This window comes from Onychomys torridus, chromosome 17 (genome assembly GCF_903995425.1).
Source record: "Onychomys torridus chromosome 17, mOncTor1.1, whole genome shotgun sequence".
Taxonomy (NCBI): Eukaryota; Metazoa; Chordata; class Mammalia; order Rodentia; family Cricetidae; genus Onychomys; species Onychomys torridus.
In genome coordinates this window covers 17,134,501-17,152,785 of record NC_050459.1, presented here as the reverse complement: position 1 = coordinate 17,152,785, position 18,285 = coordinate 17,134,501, and the positions used below count along the sequence as shown (strand labels likewise).

General features: G+C 46.2%; 1 protein-coding gene across 3 annotated transcripts in view; it reads right to left on the bottom strand.

Annotated features, from left to right (window-relative positions):
- Window positions 1-18,285, bottom strand: part of Slc20a2 (solute carrier family 20 member 2) — a 105,935-nt gene that overhangs the window by 27,684 nt on the left and 59,966 nt on the right. For all 3 annotated transcript variants that reach the window (XM_036209220.1, XM_036209221.1, XM_036209222.1), the window contains exons 2-4: window positions 7,759-8,312; window positions 3,751-3,891; window positions 2,492-2,577 (exon numbers count right to left, since the gene is read on the bottom strand). In XM_036209220.1, coding sequence (XP_036065113.1) covers window positions 2,492-2,577; window positions 3,751-3,891; window positions 7,759-8,047 — 516 coding nt within the window. In that variant the 5' untranslated portion in view covers window positions 8,048-8,312. The remainder of the gene's footprint in view (window positions 1-2,491; window positions 2,578-3,750; window positions 3,892-7,758; window positions 8,313-18,285) is intronic.

The window sequence follows — 18,285 nt, the reverse complement described above, 5'->3', positions numbered from 1 at the left end:
CTCATGTGGCATGCAATGTAAAACTTACACATTTTTTATTTGTGGAATTTTCCATTTAATATTTTCAGACCACATCTGGCCACGTTTCTAACTGAAAACAGCAAAAAGCGGAACTGTGAATAGATAGGACAAATGTGTAACACAACTATTGAACGTAGGCTTTCAGGGCTGGTGGGATGGCTCAGTGGGTGTAAGTGCTTTGTGTACACGCCTGACAACCAGAGTTCAAATCCTGGAAAGAACATACACATAGAGAGGGCCGAGTCCACAAAGTTGTTCTGTAACTTCCACACATGCTGTGCACATGAGCCCCCAAATCACACACACACACACACACACACACACACACACACACAAACACACAATTATTATGTGTATACATAATAATAATAAATAGTTAAAAGTGGTAGGCTGTATAGCTTATCAAGTATTTCAACAAGTCAACCAAGTGTCCAAGGATGAATCAAAGAGCTAAAAAAATGTGATACATATTATATAATACGGAATATTATTCACCCATAAAAGGATGATATCCTGTCACTTGCCAGTAACATGGATAGAACTAGATGACACTATGTAACATGAAATAAGCTAGGCAGGGAAAGAAAAGTTCTGCACATATTTATCTTCAGAATAGACACCGATCCCATCCAAGGACAGAACAGAATGAAGGTCACCACAGGTAGGAAGGGGACCAAGGAGAGAACAAAGAAGGCATATGGCTACAGAAATAGCCTGACAGGAAAGCAGTGTGCTGTAACTCGGATCCTGTATGTCCTCTAAGGTCCTAAGAGGAGCTGGGAGAACTTTCCAGAGATGGGGTATAGTGGGAGGAAGCCAGGCTATGGGGGGAGGGCCCCAAAACCAGACAGAGTGGAGACCTAAGCCGAGGACCACAAGCGACATCATCTCCTCTGCATGATGAACGGGCTATCGCTGGCACAAGGCAAGCCAGACAAAGAACCCCGCGGGGGGCTGAAACCTTTGATAGCCTGGGCCGGAATAACCCACTTCCTCCCAAGTTGTTTATTTTAGTATTTTCTCACAGTGACAGGAAGCCACACAGTGTCACTTCTAATGTGACACACACCACAGGGTCACTGCAGCTTGTGACAATTCATTATCTATTCAAAGTAACTAGAGTTAAAAGCTGGAATGTTCTCCTCCATAGGTAGAATCATAATCTCAGAGCTGATGGAAATGCTGCTTTGATCAGTGTACATTGTGTACAAGCATCAAATATAACACTGTACGTCACAAAGCACACGTTATATAAAAATTAAAGAATAAATTATGGTTATAAAAGAAACAAAGAAACTGCCACAGCCCTTTGATAGTCAAATAAGAAACAACAATCAATTTTTTTTTTTTGCCAGAATACTGATCTTAATAATTTCTCCTATTTTAAAATTTCATTTCATTTTAGTTTCCTTCAGACAGGATCTCACCATGTATCCTTGGCTGGCCTGGAACTCTTAGAAACCTGCCGGCTTCTGCGTTTCCAAGTGCTGGGATTAAAGGCCACCATGCCCAGCACATTCTAATTTCAATCTTTTTGGGTTTTTTGTTTTGTTTTGACAAAACGGATCTCTGTGTTTCCTTTTTTATCCTCTTAAACTAAGCCAGTGTTTCTCCATTAAAAAAAAACAACTGAGAAGCATCTGTGCTAGCAACTTTTACATCAACCGGACAACGCAAGCAAGCTACCGTGATCTGAGAGGAGGGAACCTCAGCAGAGAAGCTGAGAAACTACCTCAGTAAGGTCAGGCTGAAGGCAGGCCTGTAAGGCACTTTCTTAACTGGTGATTGATCGGAGGGGCACGCCCACTGTGGGTGGGGCTAACGCTGAGAAGGTGGATCTGTAAGAAAGCAGGCTGAGCAAGCCAGGAGGAGGAAGCCGGTCAGCAGCTCCCCTCCATGGCCCCTGCATCAGCTCCTGCCTCCAGGTTCCTGCCCTTTTGAGTTCCTGTCCTGACGGCTCAGTGATGAACTATGACCCGGAAGTGTAAGTGTAAAGACCCCTTCCTCCTCATGAGGCTATGGTTATGGTGTCCATCAGTGTCCATCACAGCTGTAGACTAGGACAGCACTTGTGTACTGGGTACGGAGATTATTGTTCAGGTGTTTTTAATTAATGATTCAATTTCAGAATCTTAACACTTTTGTTATCGTCTGTTTAACAACCAGGAAATAATCACCTTCCATTTTCGAGGCCTGAGCCCATGCTCTGGGAGTGTCAGCTAACGAACTACGTTATAGAGCCACAAAGTGCCATTTGGGCGCTCGGCTCTGGCAAGGCTTGGCCCTTCACTGTGGCTTCCGACCACTCGTGATAACCCTCTTACTCAAACTCCAGCGCACCCTGGCAAGGACAAACCAGTTCTCCCACCAACCCACTGGGGCGAGTTTCTCTTGAGCAGTACCAAAACTAGTTCTAAAATTTAGTTTAAAAAAAAAAAAAAAAAAAACTTTTAAAAGCAGCCTCACTTACCTTTGTTAAGATGAACATCCTGATTAGAACGAACAGCACCCCAGACATGAAGCCAGAAAGAAGTGGCGATATAAACCAGGAAGCAACTGAATGATCAAAAAGGATATCCAGTGAATGTTAAGATTTACCCACAAGCATATTTAAACAACACACCGAGTATGTGTGTGTGTGGTAACAATGAAACAATTTTAGGGTTGGGGGAGTCACCATAACATGAGGACCTATGTGTATTAAAGGGTCCCAATGGTAGAAAGGCTGAGAACCACTGAACTAAGCCACTTGCTTGCTTTTATCAATACATGTGGAGTCTTGTCCCAACGGCAAGGGTTACATATGTGGTGGGTCATGTTTTATTTTCTTTAGCCACATCCAGCTTGGTGCTATCACCAATGACTACAAATCTGGTCTTAGCCTCTACCAGGTGCTTCTAAGTTCTGGGTATACCCAGAAACTGCCTGGGAGTTTTCAAACAGCAGTGATGCTCTGGCCCCACCCCCAGACTTCAGGAGGTACATAATAAGATCGGGGTGTGGATACTTCTTCATTGCTCCTTCAGGAAGTTCTAATAGGCAAGAGTTAAGAGCTGTTATTCCAGAAGCTTTGGGACATAAGGTGATTTTCATGGTGGCCGGTGCCCCGGATTGGCAGGCCAGGGGTCCATTATGACCTATAGCTCCTAAGGCGAGGATGGTTCTAGGAAACCATGAACAACGTGCAGGCCTGAGATGGTACTTTCCATTCGGAGTGGGCCCTGAGGGGATTCTCACTAGCGAAGTGTAGCTGGACCCCTATGAGGAACACCACAGTGCTTCCTTCAGGGGCAGACCTGGGCAGCTTGTGACTTAGTGGAGTAAACAACACTAGCTTCATTCGGAGGCTTCCCTAGGACTGTAAACATGTAAACATTGACTCCTGGATTTAAGGCTTTTCCTCACTGGGGCCTAGCCCTCGTCTTTCTCTGACTGCCATGCTGATTTCAGTGAAATAAATTTCTCTTCTGCTTGGCGAGGAAAAATGAGATACTGATTCCATAAGCTAGATGATGCTCTAACGTCTTAAGAATGGCGTGAAACCTGACACGTGACCGTGAATTGGCTCCATTAACAGAAATTGTGAAGGAAAATGCATTATCTACCTATACAGTCCATGTCTTCTAAACCTGAACATCTGAAGGAAGAGCATTATGAAAGTAACTTCTAATAACTTTCTCTAGAGAGGGCGAACTTTACTCGCTAAAGGTAAAAGAAGATGCCAATTACCAATCTTCACTAGCTCCATCCACTGCACTCCTTTCGTGCCGATGGCCACCAGTGAGAAGCCTATAGTAGAGCCGACTATGCAGTGGGTTCCTGAGATTGGAAGTCTCAGGAAGGATGCAATCAACTGCCAAACAGCAGAACCTATAGACGGAAAGATGAGTTAAAACCCCAGGTACTCAATGTAGCGTCTTAAATACCTGGCAGGGAGAGGGTAGCTATAACATTATGCCCCTGTATGGCAGTCTGAATGCAAATGGCCCCCATAAGCTCATAGGGAGTGGCACTATTAGGAGGTGTGGCTTTGTCGGAGTGGGCGTGGCCTTTGAGGTCTTATATGTGCTCAAGTCAAGCCCAGTGTCTGAGTCCACTTCCTGTTGCCTGTGCAAGAGGTACAACTCTCAGGTACCTCTCCAGCACTGTGTCAGCCTGTATACTGCCATGCTGATAATGGACTAAACCTCTGAGACTGTAAGCAAACCCCAATGTTTTCCTTCGTAAGAGTTGCCATGGTCATGGTGTCTCTTCACAGCGATAGAAACCTTAACTAAGACACCCTGAGTTTAATTTTCTATGGATTGTTTTCTTACAAAGCACCAGCATCCTGACAGAAATCCCTCAGAGTGATTACCAGATATCACATGAGGATGAGGGTGTCAGTGATGAGTCAATCTTTCTTCTGTGAAGTCTGGCTACAATAAGCAAGAAGTTAGGACATTACATGTAATAAGATTTCTAAAAAGACAACATATAGGGAGGAAATTCTGTTCTGCTTTGTAGTCCATAATGAGACAAGCGAGAGACAAACTAACATGCCAGATTAGTCCATGTGTGAGAGAGGAACACACACTGCCCCGTGACTTTTGCCACACATGTGAGAAATAACTGAGCTAGTTAACCTGAAGTTGGGCATAACCCCAAGTTGGGCATCTCTCTCAGATCTTGCTTGCAATGTTGGGAGCTCTGAGTCTGGCCCTTGTGTTCTAGGCTTGATGTTTCTCTAGGCTGCAGGTCACTGAAGATACTTTCATAAGCAGATCCTCTAAGGGAGGGAGCACCAGGAGCACCAGCGAGGAGACAGCCCTTTCTCTATGGGAGGCAGCACTGGGAGCACCAGCCAGGAGACAGCCCTTTCTCTATGGGAGGGAGCATTGGGAGCACCAGCCAGGAGACAGCCCTTTCTCTACGGGAGGGAGCACCAGGAGCACTAGCCAGGAGACAGCCCTTTCTCTACGGGAGGGAGCACCGGGAGCACCAGCCAGGAGACAGCCCTTTCTCTATGGGAGGGAGCACCGGGAGCACCAGCCAGGAGACAGCCCTTTCTCTATGGGAGGGAGCACCGGGAGCACCAGCCAGGAGACAGCCCTTTCTCTACGGGAGGGAGCACCAGGAGCACCAGCCAGGAGACAGCCCTTTCTCTACGGGAGGGAGCACCGGGAGCACCAGCCAGGAGACAGCCCTTTCTCTATAGGAGGCAGCACCGGGAGCACCAGCGAGGAGACAGCCCTTTCTCTATGGGAGGGAGCACTAGCCAGGAGACAGCCCTTTCTCTATGGGAGGGAGCACCAGGAGCACTAGCCAGGAGACAGCCCTTTCTCTACGGGAGGGAGCACTAGCCAGGAGACAGCCCTTTCTCTACGGGAGGGAGCACCAGGAGCACTAGCCAGGAGACAGCCCTTTCTCTACGGGAGGGAGCACCAGGAGCACCAGCGAGGAGACAGCCCTTTCTCTATGGGAGGGAGCACTGGGAGCACCAGCCAGGAGACAGCCCTTTCTCTACGGGAGGGAGCACCAGGAGCACCAGTGAGGAGACAGCCCTTTCTCTACGGGAGGGAGCACTGGGAGCACCAGCCAGGAGACAGCCCTTTCAGCAGCAGCTGCTAAGAAGGGCAAACAGAGTGTGAGACTACAAAAGGACTGGGCTGATAAAGTGGACTGTTACTAATCCAGCCAGGTTGCCTGGCAGCAGTGGTGTCCTTACGCAGCCCCCGGCCTTTCCTTCAAAGATATCTGAGTGGCGAAGGTTCATCGAGGGCCACGTAGGTCCTAGTGTATGAGGCAAAGTGGACAGCTGCTCCAGCGAGGGCCAGGCATGCTGACCTTTGAGTTGAGGCCGGGTGTGGTGCCATATACATCTCTGAAGTGTGTGTTGAGTGAAGAAAGAACCAGCCCTGTGCTACCAGAAGGTGTCAAGTCTCCAGGGTGGCACCTGCCTTCTGCTGGACAGTTCCCTAGGCCCCACCTCTGTGACTTGAATCAGCAACAACTGGTTGCCTTACACGTAGAACCAGAGTTAGGATCATGTTTCCTAGCCCAGAACTGTAATGTGAAAGTATGAACTTCGTGGCTTTATAATATTCTCATAAAGTTAACCTAGCGATGTAGGAGGATGGTCTCAACTTGCCCTGTCTGCCGCACTTAGACTAAAATTCCCTTCCTGAGAGCTGCCAATCATTTTTCTTGCTGACTTTATAAATCACAATGAGAGGTGGGGATCATGGGAAGACAGAGTAAGGAGCAGCAGACGAAGCGTGTTTGCATGGGGGCCAGCCAGCGGACAGGAGCCACCTCACCCTTGGGTACTGATGAAGGGATGTAGAGCCATATGCACGTCAAGAAGAAAACTGAAGAAAGGCCCTCTAACCTAAGATAACGACGCCCTACAAACAGGAAAACAGATGAACCGTGGAACAAAGATAACCAAGAGAAACTCAGCGGGGAAATGGGAGACGGGCTCCTCTGAGGTACTCAGTGGTGTCTGGAAGATGAAGCAGAAGGCAAACCAAGTTTGGGGGTCACGTGAGGACGAGGGGTGGGCATGAGTAAGGGCAGGGTGCTGAGTGAGAGCAGGAAGGGAAGGGTGGGCCGGCTTGGCAGCTCTTAGCACGCTTCTGTGGCAGCTTGAAGAAATGGTTTGTCCTGTCTGTCAGGGTGGTAGTTCTGTGAGGAGACGCCCAGATTTGAATTCTCAGGTTTTTGGAAGCATTGGTGACCTCAGATGAAGTGGGTAGATTTTCCATGGGGCTAAGCAAAGGGTCTCAGGGATAATTTGTTCGGGAGGTTGAGGGGGCATTAACAGCAGCTTCTGCTCAATCCCCTGAACTCCGACCGACAGACACCAGGCCTTGGGCAGCACAGGGCGCTGGGTCTGGGGGAGTTAGCACAGGCCAGAGTGAATGGAGTGGACGGAATGAGGGGGAGCGGAGAGCTGAATGGAAAGACACAGCAAGCGAGGAAGGGCAGAAAAACGGAAGGGAGATGGGAGGATTCAGGATTCTCTACAGACTTAGCTCCGGGTTGGGTCCGTCACAGCGACATGGTCATCTTAAATTCACACAGCCCCCACTCGGAAGGCGTTCAGTTTTTAAAATCTAGGCAAGTCATACAAATTCCCAACCCTCGGAGCTTTGAAATCCATCTAACCACAAACCCCAAAGGAAACATCAGAAGCAACCACCACCCCCCGAACAAACCCGGAGAAGAGAGAAACCCAAGCAATCGTGTTATTCAGACAAACCCTCAAATTGCCTGGGTAAACCCAAATTCTAGTTGAGGTAAAAAAAAAAAAAAAAAAAAAAAAAAAAAAAAAAAAATCCTTTACTCTTTGAATACGGAGCCAAAGGCTGTGGGTGGCAGAAGTGGGATCTGGATAAGCTACGCTGCCCGTAAAACCAGCAGCAGGGACAAGACTGCCCGGCTCCTCCAGGGTCTGCTACAGGGGGTTCTCAGTGCGCAGGCGCACATGGCCACTTCCAGCCTCCAGACTCACCAGGGGAAGGTTCTGTGGGAGGAAGAGGGGCTCCGCCTGGGACTGAACCTGTCAGTGTTTCTCTTTATCCTCCGACTGTTTCAATAGCTCTTCCTCACAATACCTTAACGCATTAAACCAGCTTCCAAACAGTTAAAACACAGACCCCCCCCCCCACACACACACACACTTATGAAAATGGCAATGGAGCCAGGGAGATGAGTGGCCTCACTTCCATTGGTGCAGAGAGGAAGGCTACTCACCAACCATCGCACTCACTTCCCCGGCCATGAGGGTCTCCACAGAGTTATTGTAGAGGTTCACGTCAATGATGCCTTTCCGTATAGTCTCTCCCACTTTCGCTCCCAATAGCACAGAGCCAGTGGTTTCAAATATGGAAGCGAGAATGCATGCCTGTCTCAAGGTCACCACGCCAGAGCCCACGGCGGTTCCAAACGAGTTGGCAACGTCATTTGCACCAACAGAAAATGCCAGGATGAAAGCAATAATAAAACCCAAAATGACCATCCACAGATACCCATCCATGGCCATTTTGGAGAATGGGCTCTGGGGTACTTTTCTTTCGCAGAAATATTTTAAATCAACAAAGTTTGAGGTTGCTAACTTGGGGAGGCCAAGAGTTCTTGTAAACAGTGAGTCTGCTCTGGAAAGTGCTGGACAATGTTGACGTCTGAAGAAATTGTTAACTGCTGGTTTCTGAACTATGGTCAGTACAGTTCATTTGGTTGTGTTCAGTCAGTGGTACAGAGCATTCCATATTTTTTCTCCCAGTCTGGGAAAGCTGTGATCTTCCTTCCTATAGAAGGAAAACAAAAGAAATCAATCATTATTGAGTACCTGAAACAGCAACTTCAGAAGTGTTGAAAGCCCGCTAATGGGATCTGTCTTTTGCACATGACAGATCTGACCACAAAGCAACTCAAGGAAGATTATAATTAGTCTCCCCTCCAAACCAACCAAAAATAAAAGATAAAATACAAAGCTGGCTTCTAGATTGTTTAATACCTACAGATCGACAGGCTGCCATATTAGGTGAAGCGTTGTACGCAGTTTGAAAAAATATATCTGGTCATTGTTTTCAGAGAACAATTTCCTCAAATGAGTAACAGATAACAAAATAAGACATCAAAGTTGTATCATTTTTTAAAATGCTTGTAATGTGCCTGGCTGCTTGGAACAGCGGTTACATAATCTGACTTGTGACACTACAGGGCTCGTTTACATTCACGCATGGGAATGATGTGTCCTCAAACTCCAGAACAAGAGAATGCGGCCGGCAGGGGCCAGCTGGTTACTATCCGCCGCTTCTCATCTTTCCCAGGAAAGACCAGAGACCTCACTTGGCTACCACCCACCCCTGACCACTGTGGCCCCCAGCCACCCCTCGCTCTAGCTCTTCACTACTTGAAATCACAAAGCATAGTCTAACCCCAGGGCTTTGGTCTCTGTGGTGGTGTGAATGAGAACGGCCCCCATAGGCTCATGTCTGAAGACTTGGTCCCCGGTTGGGTGGCACTGTTTGGGAAGGACTAGGAGGTGTGGCCTTGTGGGAGGAGGTGTGCCACTGGGGGGCGGGGCTTTGAGGTTTCAAAAGACTGGCACCATCCCAGGCTTGCTCTGCTGTCTTGTGAATTCTCAGCTGTTCCTGCTGCCATGCCTTTGGGTCACCATCATGGACTCTAACCCTCTAATCAGCCCAATGAAATGCAATCGTGGTGTTCTGTCACAGCAAACTGGAAAGTAACTAATGCAGTACCTGATGACCTGCCTCCTCCCCAGCCTGGGAGCCCCACAGCTCCCTCCTCACTCCCTCCCTTTAGGAATCTGCTCCATTGTTACCACTCAGGATGCTATCTTGATCCCGGAGAAGAGCAGCCCTTCCTCTATGACCTCATTCATCCCTCTTGCTCCTAAAAAAAATCCAGCTTATCACTTCATTCCTTAATTCATTCATTCACACCTCCATCATTCATTCATCCTTTAGGAGGCGTGGCTTGTGTTCTCCCGCTAGAAGACAGAGACCTTCACTCACTGCTGCAGCTCCAGGACTCAAGTTACTGAATACACAAAGAACATAGTGAGGAAGTGGAGACAAGTTTTGCTTCTTTCTCCCGGAAGGAGGAGACACTACGAGAAAGACACCTGGGCAGTGCTGGGAGCTTTGTGACTGCGTTCTGTTCAAGTACTGTCATCCAGATGTGCTTTTGTTCTGATGGTGTGAGCTGCACACAGTGGCGCCCAACAGTGTGCTCGTTCCCCAGTGCTTACTGCACTGAGCAGAAGGAAGAAGGCTCATCCCCCTCATCACATGCAGCACAGTACTTCAATCAATCAACAGCCAGGCATTTGTAGGAGAAAGGAGAACACAAATTTTTATATAGTCTAATTATGGCAGTATAAAAAGTTAACGTGAAAAGAGCAAAAAGAGCCTGAGAATGTAGCTCATTGGTAGCGTGCTTGCTTAGCACAAATGGGACCTGGTAAAATCCCTAGCACTGAGGGGGTGGGGAGGCTAAAAGGTAACACGCTCTAATTGAGACTGGTAATATAATACATGAACTTTCCTTCCCAAAATGTATTTTTGTGGCGACATGCTTCCCAAATAAAAAATAATATATGATAACTAAGCCTATAAACATATTGGGCAGTGTATATGAAATGCAAGTTACAAAATTAAACAAAACACATACCAATAGATCCTACCATTTTTAAGACAATTATTCTATTTAAGCTCTATGTGAGACAAATGGAAGGCTTTCTTCAAGGCAGAAGGAGGGTTTATGAATATGATTAGTAGTAATATGTAGATGAAAATCTAAAAAGATTTTTTGGGGGGTACTGGAGTTATGGCTCAGTGGTTAAGGGCACTTGTTTCTCTTCCAGAGGACCGGAGTTCGGTTTCTAGCACCTACATAAGGTGGCTGTGAGCTACCTGTAACTTCAACTTCAGGCTATCTAATACCCTCTTCCGGCCTCTGTGGGAACCTGACCTGCAAAACACAGACACACAGACATACACACACACACACACACACACACACACACACACATCCAACAAAACTGGGACCACTGCTCTTTCTCTTAAAACATATTTTTAAATGAAATCATGTTTTCTAGGGCAGGCTGTACACAAGAATAATCAGCCAGCAAGTATTTACAGGGAATCTCCTTTGTTAGAATATAGTGTGAGTGAAATGGATGGTTATGACATATCTGGGCTTTACAGTACAGTGTCGGAAACAGACTACAATAAAAAAGTATTATAAATAAGTGATTCCTCACTGCTGACTAGTACCACATGAGAGCAGAGAATGGAGTATGACCTTATCTGAGGGCAGGGATGAGCGTATGGAGATGTCAGGGGGTACATGACCTCTGTGAGCATGGGAGGCACTTATTCCAGCCAGTTCTCATGCTGTGAAGGAAAGGAGATGGGGGCAGGCAGGGATGGAGGAAAACTGAGCTGGGCCACCTTGAAGACCAGCCACCACGGGAGTAGTCTCAGCGAAAGGGTTTAATCACAGGGAGCTGACATGATAAGGTGTGTCTGTGCATCTATGTGTGTGTTTACATATTTATTTATTTGTGATGTGTAAGTACACATGCCAGAGAAGGTCACGAGGGCGTCAGAGGACAACTAGCCAGAGTCTCTACTATGTGGATCCTAGGAATCACACGTAGGTCACCAGGTTTGGAGACAAGTAACTTTACCTGCTACTGAGCCATCTTGCCAGCCCACACAGGATTTTTTTTTTTTTTAAAGACCATTCTGGCCATGGCGTGGAGAACAAACTTCTCAGGAGACAAGTGTGAATGTGAGCAAACTAATCACATGCCACTGTGTGCTGAAGCGTACCACGGGGATCCTGGGTTACAGCGGAGGCAGATAAAGGGAAAGAATGTGGTTTCCTTTCACAGCTGTGGGCTGAGGGACTGGACTGAAAAACAGCTAAGTGGCCTTTTCTTCTGCCTTGTTGGGCTGTTCCTTTTCAGTGACTGGAGAGGGGCTGGTGATAGGCTCTCTTGGACAGGCTGCACACAGAAGTACATTAGAAGGGGCAGCTGGTGGCAGGCTTAACTGCTGTGTCTTTTGCTTGGGTGGCAGGTTAGTCATTTTTTATGTTATCTTTGGCACCAATTCCAGCCCAGAGATCCCCTTTCCTACTCAGGTTTCTTATGCCCACTACAGACAATGCCTTGAACACGACTTTTCGGCTTTGTGTTCAGCCCTAACCACTGTACTCATGGCCAGTAAGTGCTGGGCTCGGGAGAAAGAACTGAGCCCACTCTTGTAATCTAAATTTCTCTCTTTATCTTCAAAGCACTTTGCATCTGTAAGGACAAACAAATAAGCCCTTTGGATTTTTTTCCCCTTTCCTATTATTTATTTTTATTAATCTCAGGTGAAACACAACAAAATATACAAACAAACACGCAATGGACTGGAGAGGCTGCTCAGAGGTTAAGTGTCTGTATTGCTCTTGCAGAGTACACAAGTTGCCCGCCCCCCCTCAGGTCAAGTGACCTGTAGCGCCAGCTCTAGAAGATCTAATGCCCTCTTCTGGACCCCACAGGTACTACACTCAACTACACAAACCTACATGCAGATACATACACAACAAAATTAAAAATAAACTCCACGGGGCTGGGGATTTAGCTCAGTGGTAGAGCACTTGCCTAGCAAGCACAAGGCCCTGGATTTGGTCCTCAGCTCTGAAAAAAAAAAAAAAAAAAAAAAAAAAAAACTCCACAATCTGAAGCGCAGGAGAAGATGGTGATGCTTCTTAACTGAGGCCTTGACAAGCCAGATGATGCCATGCAGAAAGCCAAATGTTAACTTCCAAGAACTATAGATGCACAAGTTCAGAGCAGTTGGGGTCTGATGGGCTATTATAAATGAGGGTATTGATGATATGAAAGCAGAATTTTGGAGACGAGAAAACACTGACTCCTTCAATAAATGACGTGGAGACAACCCAACACTGGCTCTCTGGAAGGGGGAAAAGCTAGACTCTGGGGCTGGAATGACGGCTCAGCAAGCAAGAGCACTGTCTGCTCTTCCAGAGAACTCAGGTCAACCCTTAACATCCACACGTTGCCTCACAATTGAACTCCGGTCCCAAGGGGGAGAGAGGGAGAGAGAGAGAGAGAGAGAGAGGGAGGGAGAGAGAGAGAGAGAGAGAGAGAGAGAGAGAGAGAGAGAGAGAGAGAGAGAGAGCTAGATCCCCTACCTCCCACTGAAACAAATGCGTTGTAAAAGTAAAGACTGAACCCTGAAGGGAAGGAAAAGACACAAGTAAATGTTTATTTAATACTGGAATGGGGAGGCTTAGCAATGCTATAAAGGCAATTAATAAAAAGAGCCAACAGTGGGTTTATAAAAATGATAGATGGAGGAAGAGGTATCTTTCTGAAAATGACTTTTATATGTATGAGTGTTTTGCCTGCATGTATGTAAGTGAAAACAAACATTCTCAGGCTATTTTCGGACAGCCTTACAACTATTTTAAACCAGGAATGTGGAGGAATTGTGACCCAAACATAGTTATGGAAAATGAAGTCTGGGTAAGAAGGTCCCTGCTGTGGAGTAATACTAGAGGTTTCTGTAGTTTATATGTGTGTATATATATTTTACATATATATTTATTTTATGTTTTGAGGCAGGATCTTACTATATAGCTCTGGTTGGTCTGGAATTCACTAGGTAGATCAGAATGGTCTTGAATGCTGGGATTAAGGAATGAGCCACCATACCCAGATTTTATTTTATATTATTATTATTATCACCATCATCATTTGGTTTTTCCGAGACAGAGTTTCTTGTGCAGCCCTGGATGGCTTGGAATGTCCTCTGTAGACTAAGCTGGCCCCAAACTCACAGAGATCCATCTGCCTCTGCCTCCTGAGTGCTCAGATTAAAGGCATGTGCCACCACTGCTGGGCTAGCTTTTATTTTTTTAATATATATATATATATACATGTATATATAGTATTTTTTAAACAGTTCTTTTTTTAGTCTTTTTTTAAAAAAAAGATTTTATTTATTTCTTATGTATATGGTGTTCTGCCTGTGTGCCAGATCTCATTATAGATGGTTATGAGCCACCATGTGGTTGCTCGGAATTGAACTCAGGACCTCTGGAAGAGCAGCTGTTGCTCTTAACCACTGAGCCATCTCTCCAGCCTTAGTTATGGTCTTATGCTTCCTAAGTTGGCCTCAGACTCACTATGTAGCCAAAGATGACCTTGATCCTCTTGCTTCCACCTCTCAAGTCTTGGGGTCACAGGTGTGCACCATCATGTGGTATTTGTAGTGACAAAAGACTGGCCCACTGCCACCTACTTTCCATCGAGTTTACTATGGACTCTGACCATTTCTCCACGGAGGTCATGGGCTTCACTTAGGACCCTTAATCCATTCTCCAATTTCCTTTCTATGAAGCCCAAGACACATCTTAAAAATGTAAGACCTACTCCCTCTGAAAGCCGAGACGGGACCTTGTGTTTCAACACTTCAGATGAAGAGAGGGTCCCACCTCTTCACTGGTGGGTTGTGCTGTCTAGTGACTACCACAAATGGTGACTTAGACTCCCCAAACACAGGAATGACTAGCTTTCCCTAATAAATGAAATACAATGAGACATTCATGTTTGGCATCCTAGTCTTCACAGAACAGCCCAGCAGAAGAAAGTGTCTTTTTAACATTCCATATGCAGATCTTGTCATAAGGCGTTTCTCGATACATCATTCTTGAATGACACATGCAAACATTCCCATTACACTTCAGAATGCCTGGCAGTAACAGGCAGGGGAAGGTGGCACATGTAACCCAGTACTTGGGGGTCTGAGGTGGGAGGGCAATGAATTTGAGACCATCTTGGGCTACTTAGTAAGTTCAAGATTTGTGTAGGCTACATAGCCAACCTGTCTTGAAAAGCCAAACCCAGGGGATGGAGAGATGGCGTGGTGGTTAACAGTACTTCTTGGGCTTGTGTGGGTCAATTCCCAGCACCCACATGGTGGCTTGCCACCATCCAAAACTCCAGTTCCAGGGGATCTGAGGACCATTTTTGACTTTCATGGGCACCAGGCACACACATGATGCATATATATACATGCAGGCAAGACACTCACATACATACAATAAATAAATCTAAAATAAACATTTAAAAAGTCTAAACCAAACCAAACCAAAATGCCCTTAAAATGTAATGGTATAATTGTGAAAGTATTTTTATATGTTCACACTCATGGTAAGAATGGAATGCTACTGGAACAGCTCTGATATAGCTTTGGTGTGTGTGTGTGTGTGTGTGTGTGTGTGTGTGTGTGTGTGTGTACACAAGTCTGTATGTGTGCCTGTAGAGGTCAAAGGTTGACATGAGGTGTCTTCTTTAATGGCTTTCTGCAATATTAAAAAGCTCTTCATTATAATTATCTATTTTATGGGTACGAGTGTTTTGTCTGTGCACCATTTGTGTGCCTGGTACCCAGAGAGGCCAGAAGAGGGTGTTGGACACACTGGGATAGGAGTTACAGAGGTTGTGAGCTACTACATGGGTATTGGGAATCGAACCCAGGACCTCTAAAAGAGTAGTCCATGCTATTAACCATGGGGCCCCTCCAGCCCCTCCACCATTTTTTTTTTTTTTTTTTTTTTTGAGACAGGGTCACTCACTGAACCTGGAGCTAGACTGGCCGGCTAGAAAGCCCATGGGGATCTTCTTTCGCATCCTCTACACCCCCCCCCCCCAGTGTTGGGGTGACAGATGTGTGCCTTCTTGCCCAGCTTTTCACATGAGTGCTGGGGACTGGACTTACATTCTCACATTTGTACAGCTAGTGCCTTACAAACTCCATCCCCTGATCCCCTGAAACCATCGTTAAAACAGCATATTTACAGACATGCAATGCAGTCTGGGGGGGGACAAAGGAGCCTAAGGAAGATTTTGATAAAAGCAGAACTCAGGAAGAAAGCAAGAACTGGAAGCAGAGAGGGGAAAGAAGGGAGAAAAGGCAGGATCATCAAACCAAATGCAAGACCAGACTCGGGGTACAGGGAACAGAGACAAAAGGACACAGCAGAAACAGGAAGATGGAATGTTTCCTCAGCGGGAGCCAAGAAATTGAATAGCCCGGGGATGAAGATGAAAGATGGCACCTGGCACCAAAGGTTGAAATCTGCAAAGGAGGGGAGAGGCAGTTCATTGACATCTTGCCACTTCTTTTCTCTCCCAGGCTGTAAAAGGGAACATTTGTCTCTCTGTGTGGAGATGGGAAAGAACACAGGACTGCATCCCCATTCCTGTCTAGTTAGCTACTGGTTACACCATTCTGACAAGTCATCTCCGTGACTAGCTGGGAAACAGGGAAGACTGTGCATAGCCACTGATTACCGGCGAAGCAGAAGCCACAGCATGGCAACTGTTAGCAAGTACGGAAACCTAGACCCAATCCCGCTTCCATTAGTAATGCAGTGGACCTTGGCTGACTCACATGCATAGTCTAAGCCAGTTTGGTCTTCTATAAAATATGCATGATGATAATATTCGTGTCTCTCACAAAATTAGTGTGGAGCTAAATCTAACAATATAAAGTATTTTGAAAGTAATATGAAGGAACAGCCTTCATTAAAGACAAGGGAAAAAGTATCAGGACATATCAAACCCTTCTTTCTCATTCAGTGCCTCTCCATACCCTGCCCCAGCCCTGTGGGAGTCATGTGATTATATGAGGATTCCATATCCTTCTAGAAAACCCCTCCTTTTATAGTTCCGAACCATGGCCTCTTCTTTGGCAAACATGTGACACACACACTGTAAGGGGTGGGACTTCCTGGGGTTGGAGTGGGATGAAAGGAAGTAAAGAGAGAGACTAAAAAACACCGGGGGCTGGAGAGATGACTCAGGAGTTAAGAGCACTAGCTGCTCTTCCAGAGGTCCTGAGTTCAATTCCCAGGACCCACATGAGGGCTCACAACCATCTATAATGAGATCTGGTGCCTTCTTCTGGTGTACAGGCATACTATATACATAGTAAATAAATAAATCTTAAAACAAACGAACAAACAAACAAAATCCATTTAATTTTGCCAGGTGGTGGTGGCGCATGCCTGTAATCCCAGCACTCGGGAGGCAGGAGGCAGAAGCAGGTGGATCTCTGTGAGTTCGAGGCCAGCCTGGTCTACAAAGCGAGTTCCAGGACAGCCTCCAAAATACAAAGAAACCCTGTCTCAAAAAACAAAAATAAATAAATAAATAAACAAACAAACAAACAAATAAATAAAAACCAATGAAAAGCTAAAGGGCCCTAAGGGGGGAAAATTTACTTAAAATGGTAAAGCCATAGCTGGGGCATGGTTCCAGGCCAACCAGGCAGGGATACACCGAGACCCTGTCTCAAAAACAGGGGAGAAAAAAAAAAAAAAAAACGCCACACAGGTAGACAGTTCGGCAGTGCATTACAGAGCAGAGCATGTGCTGACCAGACAACCCAGTCGACTCATCTTACGAGGTGTTTAGTGAAGGGCAAGATGCCACTTGTCTGCACAGGAAACATTTGGTTTACATTTTAAGTCTGGTAGCAGTTACACACTGTACATTTTTCAGAACTGAATGTATACACTTAAAAGTGATGAGCTTTATTGTCTATAAATTAAAACTAATCCAGCACAATGCTGGTCACACAGAGTCGAATGCACTTTGTCTAGTCCTTCCTTCTCACACTGTAGATTACCCACTCCCAAGTCCTCTACGTTAAACAAAACAGGATGTAAAGGGGCTACTTCCGTGGAGACAGCCGGCCAGTTAGGGATGGGGAGATGGCGCACGAGGGCCTACGTTTTGATTCCCAGCACCTGTGTGAAGAGCAGGACGTGATGGCACATGCTTATAACCTCAGCACTGGGGGTGGAGACAGGAGGCTTCCAGAGGCTAGCCAGCCATGTCTGATTGGCGAGCTCAGGTTCCAGTGAGAGACCCTGTCTCAGAAACCAAGGTACGTGGGGCGTGGTGGCACACACCTTTAATCTTAGCACTCAGGAGGCAGAGGCTAAGTATCTTTGTGAGATCAAGGACAGCCTGGTCTACATAGCAAGTTCTAGGGTAGCCAGACCTACCTGTCTAAACACACACACACACACACACACACACACACACACACACACACACACACCAAATCAAAACAAAACAACAAAAAAACAAGACTGAAGGGCAAGTCATCTGAGCTGACTTCTGGCTTCCATATGCACAGACATACATAGATACATACATTATGCATACATACATACCGCCACAATAACAAAAAATAAAAGCAGCTAGTTTAACCACTAAGGACCATGTGAAGCAATGGCATCAAGAGGCAAAGAGAAAACAAACTGTTGAGAGGAAGTGTTAACACAGTACTGAATGAACCCCATTCCCAGGAGAGCGAGGGGACAGCTGCCGGGTCAGGCCTTGACTTCCCCCGGTCAATGGCTCTATCCTGCATCAGTGGCTCTGCTGTGATAAAACACCATGACCAAAAGTGACTTATGAAGGAGGAGTTTATTTGGACTTAGGATTCCAGAGGGGTGAGAGTCTAATTTGGTGTTGGGGGTGGAGATCACGGTGCGGCTGAGGAGCGGGGAAACTGAGAAATCACATCTATTATCATAAATATGCAGCAGCCAGTGCGGACTGGAAACATGAACTCTGACAGCCCATCACCATGACTGACTTCTTCCCCAGACAGCATCATCAACTGGGGACCAAGTGTTCAAACACCTGGA